At 43.9% G+C, this 24,757-nt stretch overlaps 1 protein-coding gene across 1 annotated transcript; it reads left to right on the top strand.

Annotated features, from left to right (window-relative positions):
* Positions 1-4,355: 4,355 nt before the first annotated feature.
* On the top strand, positions 4,356-24,435 carry stard5 (StAR related lipid transfer domain containing 5; the record flags this gene model as incomplete). The annotated part of the gene is made up of 5 exons (XM_085968967.1): positions 4,356-4,438; positions 6,278-6,410; positions 19,862-19,979; positions 20,270-20,363; positions 22,634-24,435. Coding segments are annotated over 5 exons (576 nt in total), but the record flags the coding sequence as incomplete, so codon positions are not given.
* Positions 24,436-24,757: the final 322 nt, after the last annotated feature.

Raw genomic sequence — 24,757 nt, 5'->3', positions numbered from 1 at the left:
AGATTGGGTGACTGTTCAGTCCGTAAGGGGGACCCTGAGCTTCCTGTCACTTTAATTGTCCGCTCCACTCCCACTCGGACCTCACCGTCCTCGGCCTCTTGCGTGGTTCCACTGAAGGAACAGCCCCTCATCTTTCGATTAGGCACTTTACAGCCTTCTGGACTCAACATAGAGTTCAACAATTTCAGATCATAACCTGGCCCCTATAATGGGCCAGAAATTCGTGAACGGGGCTTGCCGCGCGTGCAAGCCCCGTATATGCACTTACCCGACGCTCCTGCCGATCACCTCCAGGGACGCCTGGAATTGGTGTTTCAAAAAGAAGAATCCCGGGCAGCGTATGACGTCACGCCATCCAGGAGTGCAGCCAGCGCGAAGCCTGGAGCGTGCAGTGCAAGTGAGACACGCCCCTTAAGGTCTCATTGTAGTAGGACACGCCCCCAATCTCTCCAAGCAGCTGCAGAGGACTTTGTAGTTACACAGCTGCAGGGAAAGTAAGTTATCTGCTATTTTATGAATGTTTTGTGAACTTTTATAAAATTTTAAAAACGTTTACATTATTTTGAAGAATCTGAAGTAGTTTTAAACAGAATTAAAGCAATTTAAAGACTTAAAAGCCCTAAAAGAATTTTTTTTAATTCCATGTATTTATTTAGCAATGTCGTCGTCATACGTGTCTTCACACTGTTCCCTTTGGAGAACTGTATGAAGTGGTAGAAGGATTTATGGCCGTGATTAACGCTCATTCCGTGACCGTAACCATCTTTGAACCAGCCATTAGGGCGGTTAGTCCTATGGCGGGAGGGTTTTACGGGCTCCCACAAGCTATACAAGGAGGGGGGGGCCACCCACACCCACGGACGCAAATATCCCACTGGATGTCAACCCAGAATTTAGAGCCAGAGCTCCGACTCCACTTGCCAGGACTGTCTGGAGCGGGGTTCGAAACCCTACCCTGATCTGGCCCAGCGGCGGGGATCCTACCGCTATGCCAAAGGCCCAATCCGATTAGCAACGTGAAATGGCTGGAATGAGCACAATTCACGGCATTAAAAGAACTCACAATTGAACTGATGGTGACCTCAGCAATCTCCTCAAGGAGGTGGAGGCGCAGCGCCTGCTCATCATTGGTAATGAGAAGTCAAAGGCGCCGCAAAAAGGGCAGATGATAGCTTGGTCTTTCAAGTGGCAGCATAGGGCTCCAGTCACGGGGAGGGAAAAGGCGCAGGAAACGTATGGGTGTCACCTTTTGTGCGGAGTGGGCCTTTTGCGTAGCAGTAAGCATCCCCGCCGCTGGGCCAGAAGGAGTAGGGTTTCGAACCCCACTCCAGACAGTCCCGGCAAGTGGAGTCGGAGCTCCAACTATAAATTCTGGGTGGACATCCAGCGGGATACTTGCGTCCGTGGGTGTGGGTGGCCCCCCCCCCCCCCCCCCAGATGGGTTGTGGGAGCCCGTAAAACCCTCACGCCATAGGACTAACCACCCTAATGGCTGGTTCAAAGATGGTTACGGTCACGGAATGAGCGTTAATCACGGCCATAAATCCTTCCACCACTTCATACAGTTCCCGAAAGGGAACAGTGTGAGGATATGTACGACGATGACCTCTTGCGCAATGCACCTCCTTGGACCCTCAGTCGCAGATGCGAGGGGGCAAATCGTGCAATTGTTAAATTTTTCATTTTTTTTTTACATGTAAAATGTTGGCCCAGTAATTCCCTTCCAAATGCGCGAGTACGGTCGGGGTACTTACGCGTCTGGCCGGAGGAAATGCCGGTTTTCAGCATGCACAGCGCATGCGGGGAAAACCGGCATTTCCTGTCCTCTGAACGAAGGGGTTCAGAGGCAAAACGCGTGCGCAGTAAAATTCGCCGCTTTCATTCATGATTTCAGTGAGGTCAAGTCCTTACAACTTACACATGAAAAAAGCATGGGTACAGTTGCTCCAGAGGCTGAGGAGGAAGATATTTCTTATCGTGGAGCTTCTGAAAGTATGTATGTCTGTATATATTCCTTTGCGTGTTATGTATATATTCCTTTACTTATGTGTATGAATGTATTATTTAATTATGACTTTCAGAGAAAGTAACTTATTGGAAAATCATAATTAAAAACATACATTCATACACATTAGTAAAGGAATATAAAACATACATATACGTAAAGGAATATATGCGGACATACATACATAATTACTTATTACTGATGAAAAGTTTCTTTCTTAAAAGTGCTGGAAATGTTACATTACTCATTTTAGAACACTCATTTTCACATTCCATTCACAGCCACAATTGCTCCTTCTACCTACCGTTCTGAAAACCCGTTTTAAAAAAAAAAAAAAAAAAAAATTTAAACTTTAAAACTTACTTAAAATTTCTTAAAATAACTTCCCTCCCTTTCCCAAACAAAAATATTGCCTTTCAGAAGCTCCACGATAAAATATATCTATCTTCCGCAGCCTTGGAACAACTTTACACATGCTTTTTTCAAGTGTAACTTGTAAGGACTTACCCTCACTGAATCCATGAATGAAATCTACGAAGTTCACTGCGCAAGCGCTGCCTGTGCAGTCGCACGCGCTGTGCCTATGAACCCCTTCGTTCCGAGGTCTGGAAATGCCGGCGTTCCCCGCATGCGCTGTTCATGCTGAACGCCGGCATTTCCAACGGCCAGATGCGTGAGTACCCAGACTGTACTCACACCTTTGGTCACGAATTTCTGGCCCCATATGTATTTTTTTTCTCCCACACTTTGTGTCTTTTCTTCTCCCACATGGCAGCTGTCTTTCATTCTGCCAGCGCAAGTTACACTTCATCTAGAGCCATCCTTTGTTTCTTAACCTATCCCATTACCATCTCCTCTCGCCTTGAATATCTCTTAATGGGGGGAAAATTCGGTATCGCCCCGTTTGGGGCGCCATTATCGGCCGTGCGCAAAGTTTAGCGCCTGGCGCTAATTATCGCCTCCAACAGCAAACTTGGCTTTTATCGCCCCGGAGGTGATTGGAGCGCTAAATCAGGTGCTTCACACCTGTCTTAAGGCGTAAAGGCCGAGGAGCGAGGCGCTACCTCAGAGCGCTGGCGAAGCAAGGAAGGGCCAATCAAAATGAACCTGCAAAGTGCTGCTCAGTACTCAAAACTCCTTCACACAGCGTTGACTCTCTCCAGAAGTCAGTCTCTCTCTCTCTCTCTCAGAATGCGTGGTGCAAAAATGTCACCGACAAAAAAAGGCAGGAAGTGGTCGCCTTTAAATAGCGCTCCCCCAGTCCCTTTCTGACAGCAAAACGCTCCCCTCAACCTGTCGTTGCTAGCGGCAGGCGGGAAGGCAGGGGGCGCCACTCAATATCCGGTCCGGGGTGCTAACGGGGCGTTGCGCGCTCGACTGACGTCACGATCTGCCGGCGCAGGAGATCGTGGCGGTAGTGTTTAGCGCAGGCGCAAAATGTCTAGTTAATTTCGCGAGCGGCGCAAACATCGCCGCGCCAGGGCGCTAGTTGCTTTGCGCCCCAATTGGCGCCCTCTTAAGGCGCTAACGGGAGGCGCAAGCAACTGAATTTTTCCCCCCATGTCTCTTAACCTCTCTTGCCTTCTATCCTATCACAGACCTTCCCTTTTGTTCTTTCATCCCCCCCCCTTTCCCAGCTCCTACACTTGCTTAAAAATCTGTTCCATTTCCTGCTTTTTTCCAGTTCTGACGAAAGCTCATCGACCTGAAATGGTAACTCTGTTTCTCTCTTCACAGATGCTGCCAGACCTGCTGAGTTTCTCCAGCATTTTCTGTTTTTTTTTCAGATTTCCCGCATCTACAGTATTTTCTTTTTGTATTGCCATTATTGTGAAGCAGTTTCTGCTTAGGATCAATACTAAACATGGAGTGTGAATTGTGTGCTAGTCCTCCAGGACGTCTCGCTCCACTCTGTGTAGTTGGGTCCTGTCCACGGGCTCTGGCTGCATTAGGCTACAACTGCAGCGTGGGTGCAGGACTAAAGCACTTCACATTGGCTCTGTAATTGTAGTGTGAATGCATCCTTAGACCGTGCCACAATTAACTTGTTTTCCTCTTCTAATCCACAACAGTTTAAAAAAAAAAAAAAAAAAAAAAAAAAAATCTAAACAGTAACTAACTGTATTTAACTGCCACGTAATGATCCCCATCACTTAGCTCGATCCAAAAACTGCTCTTAAAAGTATTGCGCCATGAATAGAACATTGTACCATTGGCACAATATGCAGGCCCCTTAAACACTGCCAAAGGCTCGCCTGAATCATTTGCCATGACGTTCACACTCTTTGATGCTTGAAAGGAGTGTGTGTCTTTGCTGTGCAAGTTTAGAGCCTTTCTGTGTAAAATGTAATCATTTAAATATGTTATTCTTCTTTGTTGGCAGAATGAAGTTTGCGTCTCCTGGAGACCATCATCAGAATATTCCGGAAACTTGTGAGTGTGGAGATGAATGTATGCTTATTATTCGTGTGTTCAAGGAGCAATCCTCCCTGATAGCCATTCTGATAAGGTGGGTTGTGAGATAACTTACACCATTTACTGCCGATGTGGGAGTTTCATTGCTGGTGATATGTGATTTTTAATTATAGAATTAATTCCAATGAGTGTAGCATAGTTTTGTCCCACTAATATTTTCATGAAACAAATTTGTCAGCTCTCAGTGGTCAGAAGGGGCATAAATATGTACGGAGCCTCCCATTGTGTACAGATCCTCATAGTCTGGAAGCACCTTTTCACATTAAGGGTAGTAGAAATCTAGTATTCTTTCCCCCAAAGCTGTGGATGCTGGGAGTCAATAGGAACTTTCAGGACAGAGATCGATAGATTTTTGCTGGGTAAGGGTTATTAAGGGAAATGGAGCAAAGGTGGAAAATACAGTTGAGGCATGGATCAGCCATGATCTAATTGAATGGCGGAGCAGGCTCAAGGGATTGAATGGCCTCCTCCTGTTCCTATGATGATCAACACTTGGCCTGCTGAGCTGATTCATAAGCCTATTTGCACATTCTGAGTGTTTGATAATATTTGGGGATTTTTGCACACAGCACCTGTTCTGTAATGGGATTTTTGTCTACCTGTGGCCTATGTAGAGTTGCTGACATTCTTGTATGATTATCAGTGTAGGGAGTTCCAGCTTGGGTATGGATTGAAATGTTTCCCTCATCTCCAGGTGTAAACTGAGCACGTAGTGCCCACTGCCAGGTGAAAATCAGATACCTGGTTAGAGTTGCTCTATTTACATATTTTCATGTGTTCATTCATACTGGCTTGATAGAGGTGCAACACAGGATTGAAACTGGTGTACTGATTGTACCCATACGCAAAGCCTGAGCGTAAACCTGCCCAGATTGAACTCACTAGTCACTAGACAGTGGTCGTACCTATATGCATTACAACAACTTGCATTTGTAAAGCACCTTTAACATAGAAAAACGCCCCACGGCGTTTCAGAGACGTAATCGTGGCTATGGCGTTGAGCCACAGATGGAGATATTCAGAATCGCCCAAAGCTTGGTCAAAGAGGTGGGTTTTAAGGAGCGTCATTTAAGGAGAAGCGGGAGGTGGAGGGGTTTAAGGAGGGAATTCCAGAGTGCGGAGCCTTGGAGGCTGAAGGCACTGCTGCCAATGGTGGAGTGAAGGGCTCAATTAGGAGGAACGCAGAGTTCAAGGTGGTGGGAGGGGTTTATGAGAATAGAGATAGGGAGGGGCGAAGCCCGGGAGCGATTGAAACACAACGGATGAGAATTTTAAATTGGAGATGCTGCAGGACTGGGAAATTGTTGCCTTGAGTTTACCTCCCTGCTCACCACCATGGAAACTAGCGGTGACGCATTAGCTGTAGCCCAGTCACATTTTCATCCAGTCGTAATTCCTACAACCAAAAAAAAGCGGTGAAAATGGTTAGTGGTCCATGTCCCAGCCTCACCCAGCAACTGGAGGCAGTGTGTTCAACGCTTTGCTAAAACTAACATTTTGAAGAAACACGCTATTATTTTAGGGATTTGGGTGGATTGCTCCTTAATGTGCCTTCAAGATTTTTTAGGTAGCTGTGATTTGCCAAAATATGTAGTTGGCATGGGTTGGATGCAGAGTAAAAGATTCCTGTGCCAACAATGTGCCTTAACCTCAACTGCAGGAAATCCCCTTCCCTTCCCACTGCAACAGTTTGAACAAAGGCCGCAATACTTGCCAGTTACACAGTGGCCACCGGTTCTTGGTATAAGGAATTACACTTCTGATGCTTGCTCTTTTCTCCTCTTGTCTTTGATTCAGGTACAAAGGTGAAGGGATAATTAAAGCTGCTCCACAGGAAGTCTGGGAGTGTCTAAAACCAGTGCCCGATGGGCTAAGAGTGAAGTGGGACAAAAATGTTAAAGTATTTGAGCTGATTGAAACTATCGATGATGTAAGTTTGTTGGCCATGATTGACTTGACTTGCAAGAAGAATTTGGTTTTTAAATGATTTTAGCACTCGATTTTTATTTGTACAATTGAATGGCAATTATATTTGCTTATTTAGTTTGTAATGCCCATGAAGTGTGATGAAATATTTTCTATCGTCAGTTTATGATACAATAGACAACAACTCTATTTCTCTAAAAGGAGCATTTAACAAACTGCTCTTCCGTTGGTAATTTACAGGGTGTACTACACCCCCAATTTGAGGTCTGTTGTGAACTTGCAGATCCCAAGTTATCATCCGATAGTCCCATGGGATCTCTTGCGTCCAGCTCAGTGCTGCGCTGGAATGTGAGCCTAAATTTTGTGCTCATATCTCTGGAGTGGGACTTGAACCCACAACCTCCTGACTTGGGCAGGAGTGCTGCCCACTGAGCCACGGCTGACACTTGCGGGTTAGAATAGTCTAATGCACATTTGCTTATACTGTCAATCCAGGCTTGCCACTTAAATTGACAATATAAGCAAATTTGCATTACAGATTATTTTAACCATTAAATGAGGGCTGCTGCCTGTGTTAGTAAAATCAGAAGGATGCTACTTGCCAGGCCATTTGTGGCATTGGTTCTGACAACACATGCGCATTGACCTGCTTCCTCCAACGTTACACACAAATTGACTCCTTTTGAATCAGATTGATCATTATACAGGAAACTTTGTGATATCCGGCACCGACGGGACCGAGCTGTTGCCGATCTATCAAAACTGCCGGACAAACCAGCGCTAATGTTGAAGCACACGGATGTTTTCAGCTCCGTATCTGGCAACAAACACTGTTGCTTAGCAACAGTTTCTAAACAGTCGGCCTGTACCTTGGAAGCGTCTCTGTAGCTTAGCAACAGCTTCAGAGAGACTTTGCAGAGCCTGACTGTTGGGGGGAAAAAAAGCCACGAGAAGAAAAAAAACCTAACGAAACGGCTCTTGATTTCTGTCGGTGGATCGAGGTTTCCGGACATTCAACCTCCGGATAAACCAAAGTTTCCTGTATCTATAAAAATCATCCATTGCTTATAGTGAATCAGATTATGTTGCATGGGAGGAGTGCACATTTTCAATTAGAAAATTTGGAATTAAGTTTGTAGACCTCCGCAGAGACAATCAAGTAATTGCTTTTTTGGATGGTTTCTACCAATTACTAAAAGACAGAAATGTTTGTTTCCGTATACCATACCTGGATATGTAAATAAACCTCTGCACATAATACGGGGCAACAGTTTTTTATCCTTATTCCATCTGTTTAGTGGCTCTTTATACTGCAGGCCAAAAAATATATAAGACTTTAGTTTAATTGGGAAAATACAGGAAACTTTCGTTTCCGGAACGCTCTATCCACCGGCAAAATTCAGGAGTTGGTTCAGATAAGTTTTTTTAGTTTTTGTTTTTTTTCTCCAGTCGAGGCTCTGCAAGCGTCTAGCTGAAGCTGTTGCTTAGCTACAGAGACGCTTGCAAGCTGCACCGACTGTTTTGAGGCTGTGGTTTGTTGCTAGATACGGAGCTCAGAAACTCCGTATGTTTTAACATTACCGCTCGTTTCTCCGGCAGTTTTGTTCCACCGGCAACAGCTCGGTCCCGTCCGTGCCGGATATCAGAAAGTTTCCTGTAGATTAAAAAGTATGGCACTGGAAAAGCAGTGGCAAACGTTTAAAGAAATATTTCAAAATTTTCAGTGAATATACATTCCATTGAGAAATAAAAACTCCACGAGAAAAGTGATCCATCCGTGGCTAACTAAAAAAGTTAAATATAGTAGATTAAAAGAAGAGGCTTAGAAACCAAAGGTTGACCAAAAAACTGATGATACGGGAGAAGATAGAATATGAGAGTAAACTAGCAGGAAATATAAAAACAGATTGTAAGAGCTTCTACAGGTATGTAAAAAGGAAGAGAGAGTAGCAAAAATAAAAGTTGATCACTTGGAGGCTGAGACAGGAGAAATTATAATGGGGAATAAGGAAATGGCAGAGACATTAAGCAAATATTTTATATCTGTCTTCAGAGTAGAAGACACAAAAGCATACCAAAAAATAGTGAGGAACCAAGGGTCTAATGAGGGTGAGGAGCTTAAGGTAATTAATATCAGTAGAGAAAAAGTACTAGAGAAACTAATGGGACTAAAAGCCGACAAATCTCCTGGACCTGATGGCCTACATCCTAGGGTTCGAAAAGAGGTGACTACATTGGTTATGATTTTCCAAAATTTCCTAGATTGAAAGATAGCAAATGTAACACCACTCTTCAGGAAAGGGGGGTGGGGAAGAGAGAAAATGGGGAACTACAGGCAGTTAGCCTGACATCAGTCGTCGGGGAAAATGCTGGAATCCATTATTAAGAAAATGGTAACAGGGCACTTAGAAAATCCTAACATGATTCGGCAGGGTCAACATGGATTCATGAAAGGGAAATCGTGTTTGACAAATTTATTAGTTCTTTGAGGATGTAGCTAGTATAGAGTACATAAAGGGGACCCAGTGCATGTCATATTTGGATTTCCAAAAGGCATTTGATAAGGTGCAAGATATGGGCTCATGGGATTGGGGGTAATATAGTAGCATGGATAGAGGATTGGTTAACAGACAGAAAACAGAGAGTAGGGATAAAAGGGGCATTTTCTGGTTGGCAGGCTGTAACTAGTGGGGTGCCGCAAGGATCAGTGCTTGGGCCTCAGCTATTCACAATCTACAGGAAACTTTCGATTTACTGGCACCTAAATAACCGGAAATCTCGGTTAACTGGCAAAATTCAGGAGTAGGTTCAGGTAAGTTTTATTACTTGCCTTCCTCTGTCTGTTGCTGTGCAAGGGTGTGGCTGCAGCTGTTGCTAAGCTACAGAGACGCTTGGAATCGGTGGCCATTGTTCTGAACCTGTTGCTAAGCAACAAGGTTTGTTGCGTATCTTTTACTATAGCTTTCGGTTAACCGGAATTTTTGATGAACCGGCTCCACGTCGGTGCCGGATTTTAAAAAAAGTTTCCTGTATATTAATGACCTAGATGAGGGGACTGAATGTAATTTATCCAAGTTTGCTGGCGATACAAAGCTAGGTGGAACAGTAAGCTGTGAGGAGGACACAGTCTGCAAAGGGATATAAACAGGTTAAGTGAGTGAGCAATAAGGTGGCAGATGGAGTATAATGTGGGGAAATGTGAGGTTATGCACTTTGGTAGGAAGAATCAAAAAACAGAATATGTTTTAAATGGTGAGAAACTTTTAAATGTTGGTGTTCAGAGAAATGTACAAGAAACAAAGTTAGCATACAGGTACAGTAAGCAATTAGAAAGGCAAATGACGTTTGCCTTTATTGCACGGGGGTTGGCGTACAAGAGTAAGGAAGTCTTGCTGCAATTGTATAGGGCTTTGGTGAGACACGTACAGAACTGTCAAAAGTATGAATGGGGATCCCCATAAAATATACACCAACACATTAACCTTTTTTATTACATATTTAAAATTAATTAAAATGCCATTTAATTAAATATTTTAAACAAAATAATTTTTTGGGGAAAAACATAATGTTTTTACGGGGCTAAAAAGACACCTTTTTGAAGAGTATTTATAATTTATAAATGAGTTATCAAATTTCATTTTTCTATTTTTTAAAACTCTTAAGCTGGTAAAAGCAGGCCTTACACCTGCTTTTACCAGGCGTAAGAATTTGACAGTCATTCAGCGGGCGGAAGTTGTGCAAAAAACGCAACTCCCCACTTGCAGAGGCCCTTTGCATGGGCAGGCGGATGATCTGTCAAGAGAATTCTTGACATCACAAGTGCCGGGTTTCAGCGCATGCGCTTCGCATGCCTAAACCCAGAACTTGCACGGCTCCTGCGGGCTCGTACGCACCGTAGGGGTCACAAAATCCGGCCCAATCTTATTTGTATCACTCCTTCCATATCTCCAATGATGCTAATTTATGGGGTGAAATTAGCATTTATAAGATAACAAACTGATCAAAAATTAATCAATTCTAAATAAAATGGTGGTTGTTCTGCACATATATTCTAAATTCCTGAGAAACATTTTCTCCATGAGGCTTACTCCTGCCCGTTCACCCTCATCCTCTATTTACACTGGGTTCTACGCCTTCCCTGGCACCCCTAGTCTCTTCCCATTTACATTTACAAATCCCATCAAAGTTTTTAAGGTATTACAGGGAACAGATAGGGTAGATAGAGAGAAACTATTTCCGCTGGTTGGGGAGTCTAGGACTAGGGGACATAGTCTAAAAATTAGAGCCAGACCTTTCAGGAGTGAAATTAGGAAACACTTCGACACACAAAGGGTGGTAGAAGTTTGGAACTCTCGTCCGCAAACAGCAATTGATGCGAGGTCAATGGTTAATTTTAAATCTGAGATTGATAGATTTTTGTTAACCAAAGGTATTAAGGGATATGGACAAAGGCGGGTATATGGAATTAGGTCGTAGATCAGCCATGATCTCATTGAATGGCGGAACAGGCTCCAGGGACTAAGTAGCCAACTCCTGTTCCTATAAAGTATCAGAGAGAGAAAGAGACATCTGCACGGATGCTAATAAGTGGCATGCTGCTGCCTTTCCTTTTTAATTTCCTCCTCCTGACCTCTCGCCCACGATGGTTTGCTTTGGCTTTCCCCCTTCACCGTCCTCCCCATCTCAGTCAAACCCTCACTTTCCACTTTTAAAAGATTTTGCTCTCTGTTCTCCTGCTTGTCGTTACCATGCTCTCCCAACCCCAACTCTTCTGAATGGCCACTTTACCCTCCCATTTGCCACCACTGCAATTAACTGATGTCTCCGCTTCAGCCCAGCTCACTGCACTGCTCCCTCAAACCTTAGGCCATGCCCTCTCCTTCCCTCTATTCCCAACAGCAAGTTTTTCCCTTCTCTTCCTTTGTATTTCTCAGAGCACCCACTTGCCCATCCCCTTCTTCACAGCCCCAGCCTTCCAATTCTCTCCACTTGTTTCTTTATTATTTACATCCCCTTTCTTTTCTCTACCTTTGCACATTTGTTTCCAGCTGGCTCCATTACTCTTTATTTCATTCTTTGCTCCTAACTTTATTCCTCTGCATTTATTTATTTCAGACTGCCACAGTTGCTTCTCTCCTATTCTACACACCCTCCATTTCCCAGCTCCTCGCCAACAACCGCTCTCAACTAGTCACCATCCACACTGCTCATTCCCCCTTCACTACCTCCTATACCCATTAGTCCTTCCCTAAATACTCACTCCACCCACCACCAACCTGAATTCTCATTACCCCCAGGCCACTCTCCCTGAGCACTCGCTACCCCAATCCCCCCAATCACTTCCAACAGTAGTTCCCGGCCCCCTCAATTACTCACAGTCTCTTCATTCTTTGAAAATCAACATCACTAAAACAGATTATCTGGTCATTATCGCATTGCTGTTTGTGGGAGCTTACTGTGTGCAATTTGGCTACTGCGTTTCCTACATTACAACAGTGACTACGTTTCAAAAGTACTTCATTGGCTATAAAGTGTTTTGGGCCATCCTGAGGTTGTGAAAGGTGCTATACTAATGCAAGTTCTTTCTTTTCCTATTTGCTCCTCTCCCCAAACAACTCGCCATCCTCCCACAGCGGCTCACTGCCTCAGTGTCAGCACCTCGCACACCACCTCTTCAATCCTCACACACAACTCGCCATCCTCCCACAGCAGCTCACTTCCTCCGCCTCCTCAACAACTCACACACCACCTCTTCAATCCTCACACACAACTCGCCATCCTCCCACAGCGGCTCACTTCCTCCGTCTCCTCAACACCTCGCACACCACCTCTTCAATCCTCACACACAACTCGCCATCCTCCCACAGCTCACTTCCTCCGTCTCCTCAACACCTCGCACACCACCTCTTCAATCCTCACACACAACTCGCCATCCTCCCACAGCTCACTTCCTCCGTCTCCTCAACACCTCGCACACCACCTCTTCAATCCTCACACACAACTCGCCATCCTCCCACAGCTCACTTCCTCCGTCTCAACACCTCGCACACCACCTCTTCAATCCTCACACACAACTCGCCGTCCTCCCACAGCGGCTCACTTCCTCCGCCTCCTCAACACCTCGCACACCACCTCTTCAATCCTCACACACAACTCGCCGTCCTCCCACAGCGGCTCACTTCCTCCGTCTCCTCAACACCTCGCACACCACCTCTTCAATCCTCACACACAACTCGCCGTCCTCCCACAGCGGCTCACTTCCTCCGCCTCCTCAACACCTCGCACACCACCTCTTCAATCCTCACACACAACTCGCCATCCTCCCACAGCGGCTCACTTCCTCCGTCTCCTCAACACCTCGCACACCACCTCTTCAATCCTCACACACAACTCGCCATCCTCCCACAGCGGCTCACTTCCTCCGCCTCCTCAACACCTCGCACACCACCTCTTCAATCCTCACACACAACTCGCCATCCTCCCACAGCGGCTCACTTCCTCCGTCTCCTCAACACCTCGCACACCACCTCTTCAATCCTCACACACAACTCGCCATCCTCCCACAGCGGCTCACTTCCTCCGTCTCCTCAACACCTCGCACACCACCTCTTCAATCCTCACACACAACTCGCCATCCTCCCACAGCGGCTCACTTCCTCCGTCTCCTCAACACCTCGCACACCCGCTCTTCAATCCTCACACAACTCGCCATCCTCCCACAGCGGCTCACTTCCTCAGTCTCCTCAACACCTCGCACACCACCTCTTCAATCCTCACACACAACTCGCCATCCTCCCACAGCAGCTCACTTCCTCCGCCTCCTCAACACCTCGCACACCCGCTCTTCAATCCTCACACAACTCGCCATCCTCCCACAGCAGCTCACTTCCTCAGTCTCCTCAACACCTCGCACACCACCTCTTCAATCCTCACACAACTCGCCATCCTCCCACAGCGGCTCACTTCCTCAGTCTCCTCAACACCTCGCACACCACCTCTTCAATCCTCACACAACTCGCCATCCTCCCACAGCTCACTTCCTCCGTCTCCTCAACACCTCGCACACCACCTCTTCAATCCTCACACAACTCGCCATCCTCCCACAGCGGCTCACTTCCTCAGTCTCCTCAACACCTCGCACACCACCTCTTCAATCCTCACACAACTCGCCATCCTCCCACAGCGGCTCACTTCCTCAGTCTCCTCAACACCTCGCACACCACCTCTTCAATCCTCACACAACTCGCCATCCTCCCACAGCGGCTCACTTCCTCAGTCTCCTCAACACCTCGCACACCACCTCTTCAATCCTCACACAACTCGCCATCCTCCCACAGCGGCTCACTTCCTCCGTCTCCTCAACACCTCGCACACCACCTCTTCAATCCTCACACACCCGACAGCATATCCTCTCAGTGCATCTCATGACTTCAGAAAGAGCACTTCCTCCGAATTAGTGTGAATAATGCCACAGGATATTCATTAAGATTTAATACTGTAAAATACTTTATACAAGTTATATATTAATGCCTTTTAATATGCAAATAAATATATTTTATATCCCTTTATTTTAAGGGACATTCCTTTTATTCCTAAAGCTATAGGTTATATAAAATCTTAAACAATTAGATTTTTAAATTTAATTTCAATCTATGTACACAATTCAATCTATTTATATTAATTTACTTACTTTTAACCACCATTCATTTTATTCTGAACAGGAGCAAAAATACACCATGTACTTGAAGGACCGGAACATTATACATTGTAAAACAATACATTATTCTGGTGCTAGAATGTCCCTTTAAAGCTACAGAGTCTAATTGATAAGTAAACAGTGGAGGGGGATGCGGGGTGAGGCTAAAGGCGATTACAGAGATAGGGAGGAGCGAGGCCATGGAGGGATTTGAAAACGAGGATGAGAATTCTGAAATCGAGGCGTTGCTTAACCGGGAGCCAATGTAGGTCAGCGAGCACGGGTGATGGGCGAACGGGACTTGGTGTGAGTTAGGACACGGGCAGCCGAGTTTTGGATGACCTCAAGCTTATGTAGGGTAGAACGTGGGCGGCCAGCCAGGAGTGCGTTGGAATAGTCAAGTCTAGAGGTAACAAAGGCATGGATGAGGGTTTCAGTAGTGGATGAGCTGAGGCAGGGGCGGAGACAGGTGATGTTACGGAGGTGGAAATAGGCGGTCTTAATTATGCTGCGGATATGTGGTCAGAAGCGCAATTGAGGGTCAAATATGACACCAAGGTTGCGAACAGTGTGGTTCAGCCTCAGACAGATGTTAGGGAGAGGGATGGAGTCAGTGGCTCGGGAACGGAGTTTGTGGCGGGGACCGAAAACAATGGCTTCGGTCTTCTCAATATTTAATTGGAGAAAATTTTTGCTCATCCAGAACTGGATGTCGGACAAGCAGTCTGACAATTTAGAGACCGTGGAGGGGTCGAGAGACAGACGGGAAACAAAGGGTTAGGGTTAGTGGGTGTTGCTTGGATTGGAAGCGGGTGCACTCCAGGGGTCAGTGCTGCGTCCACTCTTGTTCTGTAGTTGTAGATGATTTTGACTTGGGCATAGGCAGTGCAATATCAGTAGTGGGTTTGGCAAACAGTGAGGTTAGTGGAATGGACAGACAAGTAACAGATTTAATGTTGAAAATTGTGTGGTTGTGCATTTGTGATTGGGAAAAACAAGGAATCCGAGTGCAAGCTGGATGGAAAGACGCTGAAGGGAGCGGAGGAGCCTTGGGTTCAAATATATATATCCTTCAAAGTTTGAGTACAATCATATAAAATAGTCATAAAGCCCAGTAACATCTTGGGTTTTATAAATAGGGGCATGGACTGCAAAGTTCATGATAAATTGGTACAAAACAGTGGCTGGACTAAAGTGATGTGCAGTTTAGGGCACCCTTATATAGAAAGGACATTAAAGTCATCGAGAGTATATAACACAGGATGATTCCAGGGATAGGAAACTAGTTATGAGGAGAGATTAGAGATATCAGGACTATTTCTATTGAAGCAGAGATGGCTAAGATGAGATTTAATAAAATATTTTAAAATTATGAAGGTTTTTGTTAGTGAATAAGGAAAAACTATTTCCTGTTTGGGTCAGTGACAAGGATCATCAATTTAAAATTATCAGAGAGGAGAGAGGTTCGGAGGGAAAGGCTAATTCTTCTAGTTGGCATTTCTTCGGGTTGGTGTACAGAATGCTTTGCCATAGGGAGAAGTTAAGGCAGCGAGTGCAGCAGTGGGATTGGTTTGGATTGCTCTAGCAAAGAGCTGGCACAGGCACCATGGTCCTGCCGACCTCCTTCATAGAATCGTACAGCACAGAAGGAGGCCATTCGGCCCATCGTGCCTGTGCCAGCTCTTTGAAAGATCTATCCAATTAGTCCCACTCCCCTGCTTCTCCATAGCCCTGCAATTTTTTTGCCCAAGTATTGATCCAATTCCCTTGTGAAAATTACGATTGAATCTGCTGAATTGCAGCACAATCCAGATCAAAATAACTCACTGCATAATTTTTTTTTCCTCCTCATCTCAGCTCTGGTTCTTTTCCCAATTACCTTAAATCTGTGCTTTTTGGTTAACGCCCCTTCTGTCAGTGGAAACTGTTTCTTATCTACTCTATCAAAACCCTTCATAATTTCCAATGCTTCTATTATATTATAAAGTCATAACGGCATAGAAGGAGGCCATTCAGCCCATTGAGTCCATGCCGGCTCTCTGTAGAGCAATCCAGTCAGTCCCATTCCCCCGCTCTATCCCCGTAGCCCTGCAAGTTTATTTCCCTCAAGTGCCTATCCAGCCTCCCCTTGAAAACATTGAGTGTCTCCGCTTCCACCACTTCCATCGGCAGCGAATTCCAAGTCATCACCACTCGCTGCGTAAAAAAGTTTTTCCTCACATCCCCCCTGTATCTCTTGCCCAAATCTTAAATCTGTGTCCCCTAGCCCTTGTACAGGAAACTTTGTGCTATCCGGCACCGATGGGACCGAGCTGTTGCTGTTCCCTCAAAACTGCCGGACACACCAGCGTTAATGTTGAAACATACGGAGCTTTTCATCTCCGTATCTGACAACAAACACTGTTGCTTAGCAACAGCTTCTAAACAGTCGGCTGTACCTTGGAAGCGTCTCTGTCGCTTAGCAACAGCTTCAGAGAGACTTTGCAGAGCCTGACTGTTGGGGGGAAAAAAAAGCCACGAGAAGAAAAAAACCTAACAAAACGGCTCCTGATTTTTGCCGGTGGCTCGAGCTTGCCGGACATTTAGCCTCCGGATAACACACAGTTTCCTGTACCATCAACTAGTGGGAACAGCCTTTCCCCGTCTAGCCTATCCAAACCCGTCATAATCTTGTACACCTCTATCAAACCACCCTTCAACCTCCTTTGCTCTAATGAAAACAAATCCAGCTTCTCCAACCTGTCCTTGTAGCTAAGATCCCCCATCCCCAGAACCATTCTGGTAAATCTCCTCTGCACCCTCTCCAAGGGCCTTCACATCCTTCCTAAAGTGTGGTGACCAGACCTGGACGCAATACTCCAGTTGTGGCCTAACCAGCGCTTTATAAAGATTCAGCATAACTTCTCTACTTTTGTACTCAATACCTCTATTTATGAAGCCCAAGATCCCATATGCTTTGTTAACCACTCTCTATGTCCTGCCACCTTCAGGGACATATTGGTGTTATCGGCAAATTTAGAAATTCTACTCTCTCTTCCAATATCCAGGTCATTTTTATATATCTCAAAAAAGGCCGTGGCCCTTGGGGAACACCACGGTCTACCATCCTCCAGTCTGGAAAAACAGCCATTTATCACAACTTGCTGTTTTCTGTCCTTAAGCCAATTCCTTATCCAAGCTACCACTGACTCACCTATTCCATGAGCCTTAATTTTGTTAACCAGCCTTCTCTGTGGTACTTTGTCAAATGCCTTCTGAAAATCAATGTAGGCAACATCCATTGCATTCCCTTCATCAATCCTCTCTGTTACTTCATCAAAAAATTCAGTTAGATTAGTCAAACACGATCTGCCTTTTACAAATCCATGTTGGCTCTCCTTAATTAGCTTAAATCTCTCCAAGTGCCTGTTAATTTTTTCCTTGATTATTGTTTCAAAAACTTTACCCACCACTGATGTTAAACTGACCGGCCTGTAGTTACTAGGATTGTCCTTACACCCTTTCTTGAACAATGGTGTCACATTTGCCACTTTCCAATCCTCAGGCACCTCCCCCACATCTAGGGAAGATTGGAAAATTATGGCAAGCCCTTCCGCTATCTCCTCCCCCAATTCCCTTAGCAACCTGGGAAGCAAGCCATCTGGACCAGGCGACTTGTCCACTCTAAGCATATTAAACCTCCCCTTAATCTTCTCTGTTCTAAGGCGAACAACCCCAGCTTCTCTAGTTTCTCTATGTAACTGAATTCCTTTATCCCTGGTACCATTCCAGTAAATTCGCTCTGCACCCTCTCCCAAGGCCTTGACATTCTTCGTAAAATGCCCATAATTGGACACAATACTCCAGCGGAGGCAGCACCAGTGATTTATAAACCAGTGATTTATGAACCAGTGATTTATAAACCTAACTTCCTTGCTTTTGTACTCTTCCACTATTTATAAAGCCAAGGACCCTTCTCAACTTGTCCTTCCACTGTCACAGATTTGTGTCTATACACCCCCAGGTGTCTCTGTTCCTGTTCCTGCACCCCCTTTAAAACTGTACCATTTAATTTATATTGCCTCTCATCATTCTTCCTTCCAAAATGCGTCACTTAACACTTATCTGCGTTAAATTTCATCTGCCATGTGTCTGCCCATTTCACTAGTCTGTCTATGTCCTCCTGAAGCCTGCAACTGTACTCCTCGATGTTTATTACTTTTCTGAGTATCGTGTCATCTGCAAACTTTGAAATTATGCCCTGTACACCCAAGTAACTTCAGTGGTTTTCTCTTCCTTTGTCTGCCTGCCTCTATCTTTGTGTGTCTGTTTCTGGGGTTTTTTTTCTCCGTGTAATAAATATTGGCCTGGTGTTTCCGCAGGGTTGCACTGGTTTTTATTCGTGCAATTCACTTGAAATTGGCCAAACCAGTGCAAAAGATCGAGGAATTTCAAGCACGGATTACGTCGAGCACAAACCAAGTTTCCACGCTCTTTAGCACTGGTTTAAAAGACATTGCGCTGGAAGCTGGCCCTGCCCGCAAAACTGGCCATTCCCCCAGATTAAATTAATCACCATGGCAAGTTTCCGTTAATTGCACACATTTGCAGCCCTTCAAGGAGGCTGTTAAAGTTAATGATTTTTTTTAGGCGCGAGGACACAAAATAGACACTTTTTAAAAAAAAAAAAAAAAAAAAAAAAAAAAAAAAAAAAAAAAATTTAAATCTTTTAAATATTAAAAATTTAATTTCATAAAACTGACTACTTGCTGTACACCAATGAAACTAGGAAATGGTTCTGTATAGTTTTTTAAAATAATTTTCAGTTATTTAAAATCTGGTTACTCAGGTGGTGGACTAGACACTCTGTAAAAATGTTCATTTTTTTGTGATAAAAGGAATATTTTAAATGGGAAAAAAAACAGTTACATTCTAAAACGCTGCCTGATTACACTGGTTCATGGAAGATTTTACGTTTGGCAATCTGCAAATGACTTGAGCGGAAACTTGAGCAAAAAGTGTAATTCAGAAAACTAGCACAGATTGCACCCAAAGCGGAAACGCTACCCCATTGTGTTTAGCATGCATCCATCACACACTAGATATCACACTTTGTCACTGGTGCGAAACAATCTCTGTTTAATAAGGACACAGTCATTGTCCTGCAGCCTGGAATTTACATGAAGAAAAAGACCTGTGTTATATAGCGTCGTTAATGACCTCAGGACATCCCGAAGCGCTTTACAGCCACTGAAGTACTTTTGAAGTACTGTTGTAATGTAGGAAACGTGGCAGCCAATTTGAGCACAGCAAGCTCCCACAAACAGCAATGGGATAATGACCAGGTAATCTGTTTTTTTAATAATGTTGATTGAGGAATAAATATTGGCCAGGTAGTGACAATTGTCCTCTGATTAACATCGGCTGTTTATAAGTATCTGTAAATATCTGGATTTGCCTATTAAGAACAATGGCCAAGTTAGTAATTAAACATCACAGCCAGATCCAAGAGTACCCATGAGCAATGCCATGTGATGTCTGCTTGTTAATCAATTGTATTAGGCATTTTGTATATTAGGATCTACAGGTACTTTGCAAGCGGCACTACTTTGCAGCATTACTGTCCTTCAAAAATAAAGGCAAATGTTTAAGAAGCATGGTGCCTTGTTTGAGAATTCACCTGGAAATATGTGAAAAGCATTTGTCATACTACAGCTGCACAACAGAAATGGATGAAGTGTTGGACTTTTCTTAAGATTGTTTGTACTGTCGCCCTCTAGGCTGTGTCTGTCTGCAGGACTGTTACACCATCAGCGGCTGTGGGCATAATCTCTCCGAGGGATTTTGTGGATGTCATTTTAATCAAACAATACGAAGATGGGACAATATCCTCAAATGGTAACTAGCACACACAACCCGGTCAGCTGTAATTAAAATGTATGGTAGAATAAAATGCTGAGATGTGAAAAACTTTTCTTGAATTCCATGTTAAATACAGTAAGTGTAAGTTTGAATTTGTGTAATAGCTTGGTTCATATAATGTTGTGCCTACTGTGTAAGGCTCTACAGTAAAACAATGAAATCCGAGTATAAGCTATTCATTGCACAGTTTTTGTGTTCCCATGAGGTTTGAGTGTTCTGTGCTTTCATTATTTGAAGTGACTACAGATATCCCGTTTTCCTCACAGCTACTCATGTGGAACACCCTGGCTGTCCCCCTAAACCTCACTATGTGAGAGGATTCAACCATCCCTGTGGATGTTTCTGTGCTCCCATTCCAGGGTAAGAGTTTTTTTTAAACTTTTCTCAATCTCCTTTTGCGCCCAAATATTGCATTCTTCCTCCCTCCGAGGAACGGGCTTGTTTCTCAGCTAGCAGATCTTTAATTTTTTTTTTACATTATAGTGAAAAGGAAAGATGAACCTAACATCAGTTATGGGTGACCATAATCCTGAATTATAAATCCAACACACGACTCTCATGCAAACATGTTTGAACTTTTATTTACAACGTCCCTGAATTCAGTGACCTGACTAATGTAAAATCACAGGCTGACTGGTGGTTAATCCATGAATGGGGTCAGTGCTCATTGTCCAGGAGATGGAGGGTGGTCTTCACATGATCTCCACATGCTAGCACACTTGTCTCAGAGCAAAAAGTAGCCACTTAAATGCCATCTCCACCGATCAAAATCCTGGCGGGATGTGTGAAACTGATCCATGAGAAGACTATCCAAGACAAACTTGGCTTCAATTGCCAGACCATGAATACAACCAGTGCAGAGGCTAAGACATTATCGTGATGGTAAGCACAGGGAAAGCTGTGGCCCTCTGAGGTGCAACTTGGTTTATTCACATTCATTGCCCATCCCTTATTGTTGTGACAACTGAGTGGTTTGATAGGCTGTTTCAGAGAGTATTAAGAGTCAGAGATAGTGTGGACTAGTCACATGTAGGCCAGGTGGGGTAGGAGTGGCAGATTCCCTTCCCTGTTGTGTAGCACACTTGATATGAGGTTTGTCCATAATAGTTGAAAAGCATGCCATTACTCTCATTAACTCCCTGTACATTATCAATTTCTCAATACTCGCATACGAGCAATGCTTTTGACACTTGTACCCCAGACCACATCTGTGGATCCCTGCGGATATTGTCTCCACAGAAAGAATCTGCACCATCTGGACGGCAGAGAACTACTGCACCAGAAACGATACAACCGTCCAACAGAATTATATCGAGTGCCAACACGGGGGGAGAGACACGCTTGCATCTCCACAAGTTGGTGAATCACTGAGCATGGAGGATGCAGCCTCTCCACTGGTTTGAGGGTGTATTGGAAGAGGCCCAGAAAGATCTCTCACCCAAGGCCCAAATTACAGTGGTACACCGAGGGAAAGCGATGTATTACACGCAGTCTGCACCTTTAGCACTCGCTCAAGAAATCAAGTTACTTTTAAATCAACGTCTCCAGCTTTGTCCCCATTGTTATACATGCTTTTTACTAAGCATAAAAGCAACCAGAAATTCAGGCAATGGGAATGAATGATGGGGGTAACAATCAAATAACCTATAACATGACGGGTTTTTCTGATTGGATCAGTATGTGTAAGCTGAGTGCTTTTCACTTTGGTGTGGGAGTTTCCCTTAATTGTGATTGATGACAGATTAATCCTAGTCTTGATCCAACCAAATAAATGATGACAGCCATAATGTGATTAAAATGCCATTTCGCTGAGTTTGCCAAACTATTTGCCCTGTTTATGCCAACCCCAAACTCAACTTAACGACCAGTGTATGCAAGCAACTTTCGAAACTGCCACATGAGTGGCATAGTGGTTAGCACTGTTGCCTCACAGCGCCAGGGACCCGGGTTCGAATCCGGCCTCGGGCGACTGTGTGGAGTTTGCACATTCTCCCCGTGTTTGCGTGGGTTTTCTCCGGGTGCTCCGGTTTCCTCCCACAGTCCAAAGATGTGCGGGTTAGGTTGATTGGCTATGATAAATTGACCCTTAGTGTTAGGGGGATTAAATACATGGGGTTACGGGGATAGGGTGGGATATGTGTTGGTGTAGGGGTTACGGGGAGCGGGTGGGATATGTCAGTGCAGGCTCGATGGGCCGAAATGGCCTCTATCTGCACTGTGGGGTTTCTGTGATGAGTGCAATTGATTGGATCCAACTGCTCAATAATGGCCTGAATTTCTATTTTTGAGAATTATTTGCCATCTTCAAAACCATGTTAGAAATTGGGGACCTGTGTCCACGCAGCAGGAGCTCTTACTGTGTAAAATTGCTATTCTGGTTATTAGTAAACCACCAGCAAAATGTGACATTGGAAACTTGCCCCCATGACATCGGGACAGTTGAAGAGTTAACTTCTAGTACTCCCATTTTATTCGCGTTGAGCAAAGGAGATTGTGGGGCAGAAGGAACTCTTTGGATATTAGCTTACTCAGAGCTCTCCTTGGGAAAAGGTTGCGAGTCCGAACAAGGCTGGATTGTGGGTGCTAGCAAGTGTGTTTCGATGATGTGTGTGTGTGTGTTTCATTTTTAGGGAGCCACGGAAGACTCGCTTGACTATGTTCTTTCAGACTGACCTTGGTGGCTATCTCCCACAATCAGTGGTGGACTCTTTCTTTCCGTCTAGTATGGTTGAGTTTTACAGCAATCTGACAAAAGCCGTGAAGACTTTTAAAGCTTGATGAATCTCCTTCTATCTTCTCTGCACCCCTTCACCACAAAACCTCTGATTTCGTTTTTGCTGCATTGAACATTGTTCCTTAGTTTTTGATTTAAGGGTATTTTTGGACTTAATTTTCCACCTTTTTAAAAAAAATTAGAACATTTCTACAATTATTTTAGGACAAATACTGATCAGTAGAAAGGAAATGGGATAGTTTCAAATTGTGACGTGAGGACCAAAAAGGGCTGAGCTATATTTATTGGCATCAACAATAAATTTAAACAAAGTTTGTTTAAAAAAGAAGCATTTAAATATTTTTCCATCAATTGGATATCTAATTGGAAATTTCTTTATGTACTAAGATTTTTAATATATATACCTTTTTTAGGTCTAAACTAAAATTAATAACTTGCCCAACAATGAATAATAAATATTTGTATTTTTCTAATTGTTTAGAGCACAAATGGATGCTCAGCAAATAGTGCCCCTTATTTAAACATGATTCTCACATGGTCGATTAACTGTTGGCAGAATGTAGAATGGGAGGGATGGGTTCGAGCGAAGTATACCGGCCACTGGAGTACGACATGTCCTTCAAAGCTTTCTGCCATTACAAGAACATCTGCAGTCTGTTTTGCAACTTTCTACGGCATTATCCTGGAATAGAACTTGAACTACGTGCAGTCACAGAGGAAGCCGTATCCTCTGAGTAAGACTCCTTAACTGTAGCGTAACTTGTACTGAAAGTTAGAGAGTGAAGTCTAATTTCTGAATGCATTCGCAAATACTGGCAGTAGTCCCTCCAAAATACAACAGCTTTCACACAATAGTACTCCTATTTGTAAAGTGAGTGCTACAAGGTTCCAAAAAGTATTTAATGTTCGATAACCACCTTACCAGATGCCCATTATTCGTGTTCTCCAGGAAGGCTCCACAGAGGACAATGCTGTGTGAACACGTTATGGAGCACATTCATCTCCTCAAGCAACATGCTTCCCAGTAATTTGCTACCTTGCATGTAAGTGGTAAAAACAGTATAGTTACATTTGTGGAGAAATGCACCATGCAGGAAAATCTCCAGTTGTACGAATATTTTAAGTCTTGCATCTCTACGAGTGCTGAGTCCTGGTGATGTATATATTTATTTTAATTGTTTGCCTTTTTAACTTATTAACCCCCCACCCGTTTTACTGGCACAAATCTATTCGATTTTGTTCCCTGGAGGGTGGGGGTCTGTTTGTAATACATTCCAAGTGTATGGAATTTGGTTGAATTTTAAATTCTACCTTTTAATGAAAGGGGAATTTAACTTGCACCAGCATTTAGAATGGGCATTAGTTCTGTATACACAATAGGCCAGTGATGTGACACTCGCACAACTCATTGTTAAACTGAGTACTGTATGTTTATATGTAAATGCATCTATCCACATTTATTACAAAAATTTTCGTTGGGTCTAAATTATATAATTGTGATTTGAGATTGATTTATTTTACTTGCACTTTTTTTTTAACGGGTTATGATGTTGGATTTCGTATTCTTGGTAAATTGCTTATTTGAAAGTGTCTCCTTTCATAGCTTCACAAATTGAAGAAGCTGTTGTCCCTGTACTGCAAGTTACTGTGTGCTTGGCGATTCATGCTGGAAAGACGCATTAAAAACTCCTCTCTCAACATTTTCAACCTGACTCTTGATTTTGACCATTGAAAACTCTTCTACAGTATTGAAATCCTTTTTGGACAACATGTTAAAGTCTTTAAACAAATGCATTTGCTGTCCAGTCTGCCATTTTGAAATCTGGAGTGGTAGGGAGGAAGGAATTGGCAAAAGTAATTTAGTTGCATTTATTTGCACCACAAGTGGTTTAGACCAAATTTCTGATTGGTCCCCTTGGAGGACAAGACCCATCCAACAGTTTGTCTGGACTGTGTAATTTGATCCTGCCTGCTGGAGAGTAATTCAAAGTCTCTGCAATGTGTAATTTGATCCAGTTAT

The sequence above is a fragment of the Somniosus microcephalus genome, chromosome 27, assembly GCF_052327205.1.
Source record: "Somniosus microcephalus isolate GS21.2 chromosome 27, FLI_Smic_1.0, whole genome shotgun sequence".
In the NCBI taxonomy this organism is placed as follows: domain Eukaryota; kingdom Metazoa; phylum Chordata; class Chondrichthyes; order Squaliformes; family Somniosidae; genus Somniosus; species Somniosus microcephalus.
Note: the sequence above shows the minus strand (reverse complement) of the source record. Positions and strands in the feature narration are given on the sequence as shown.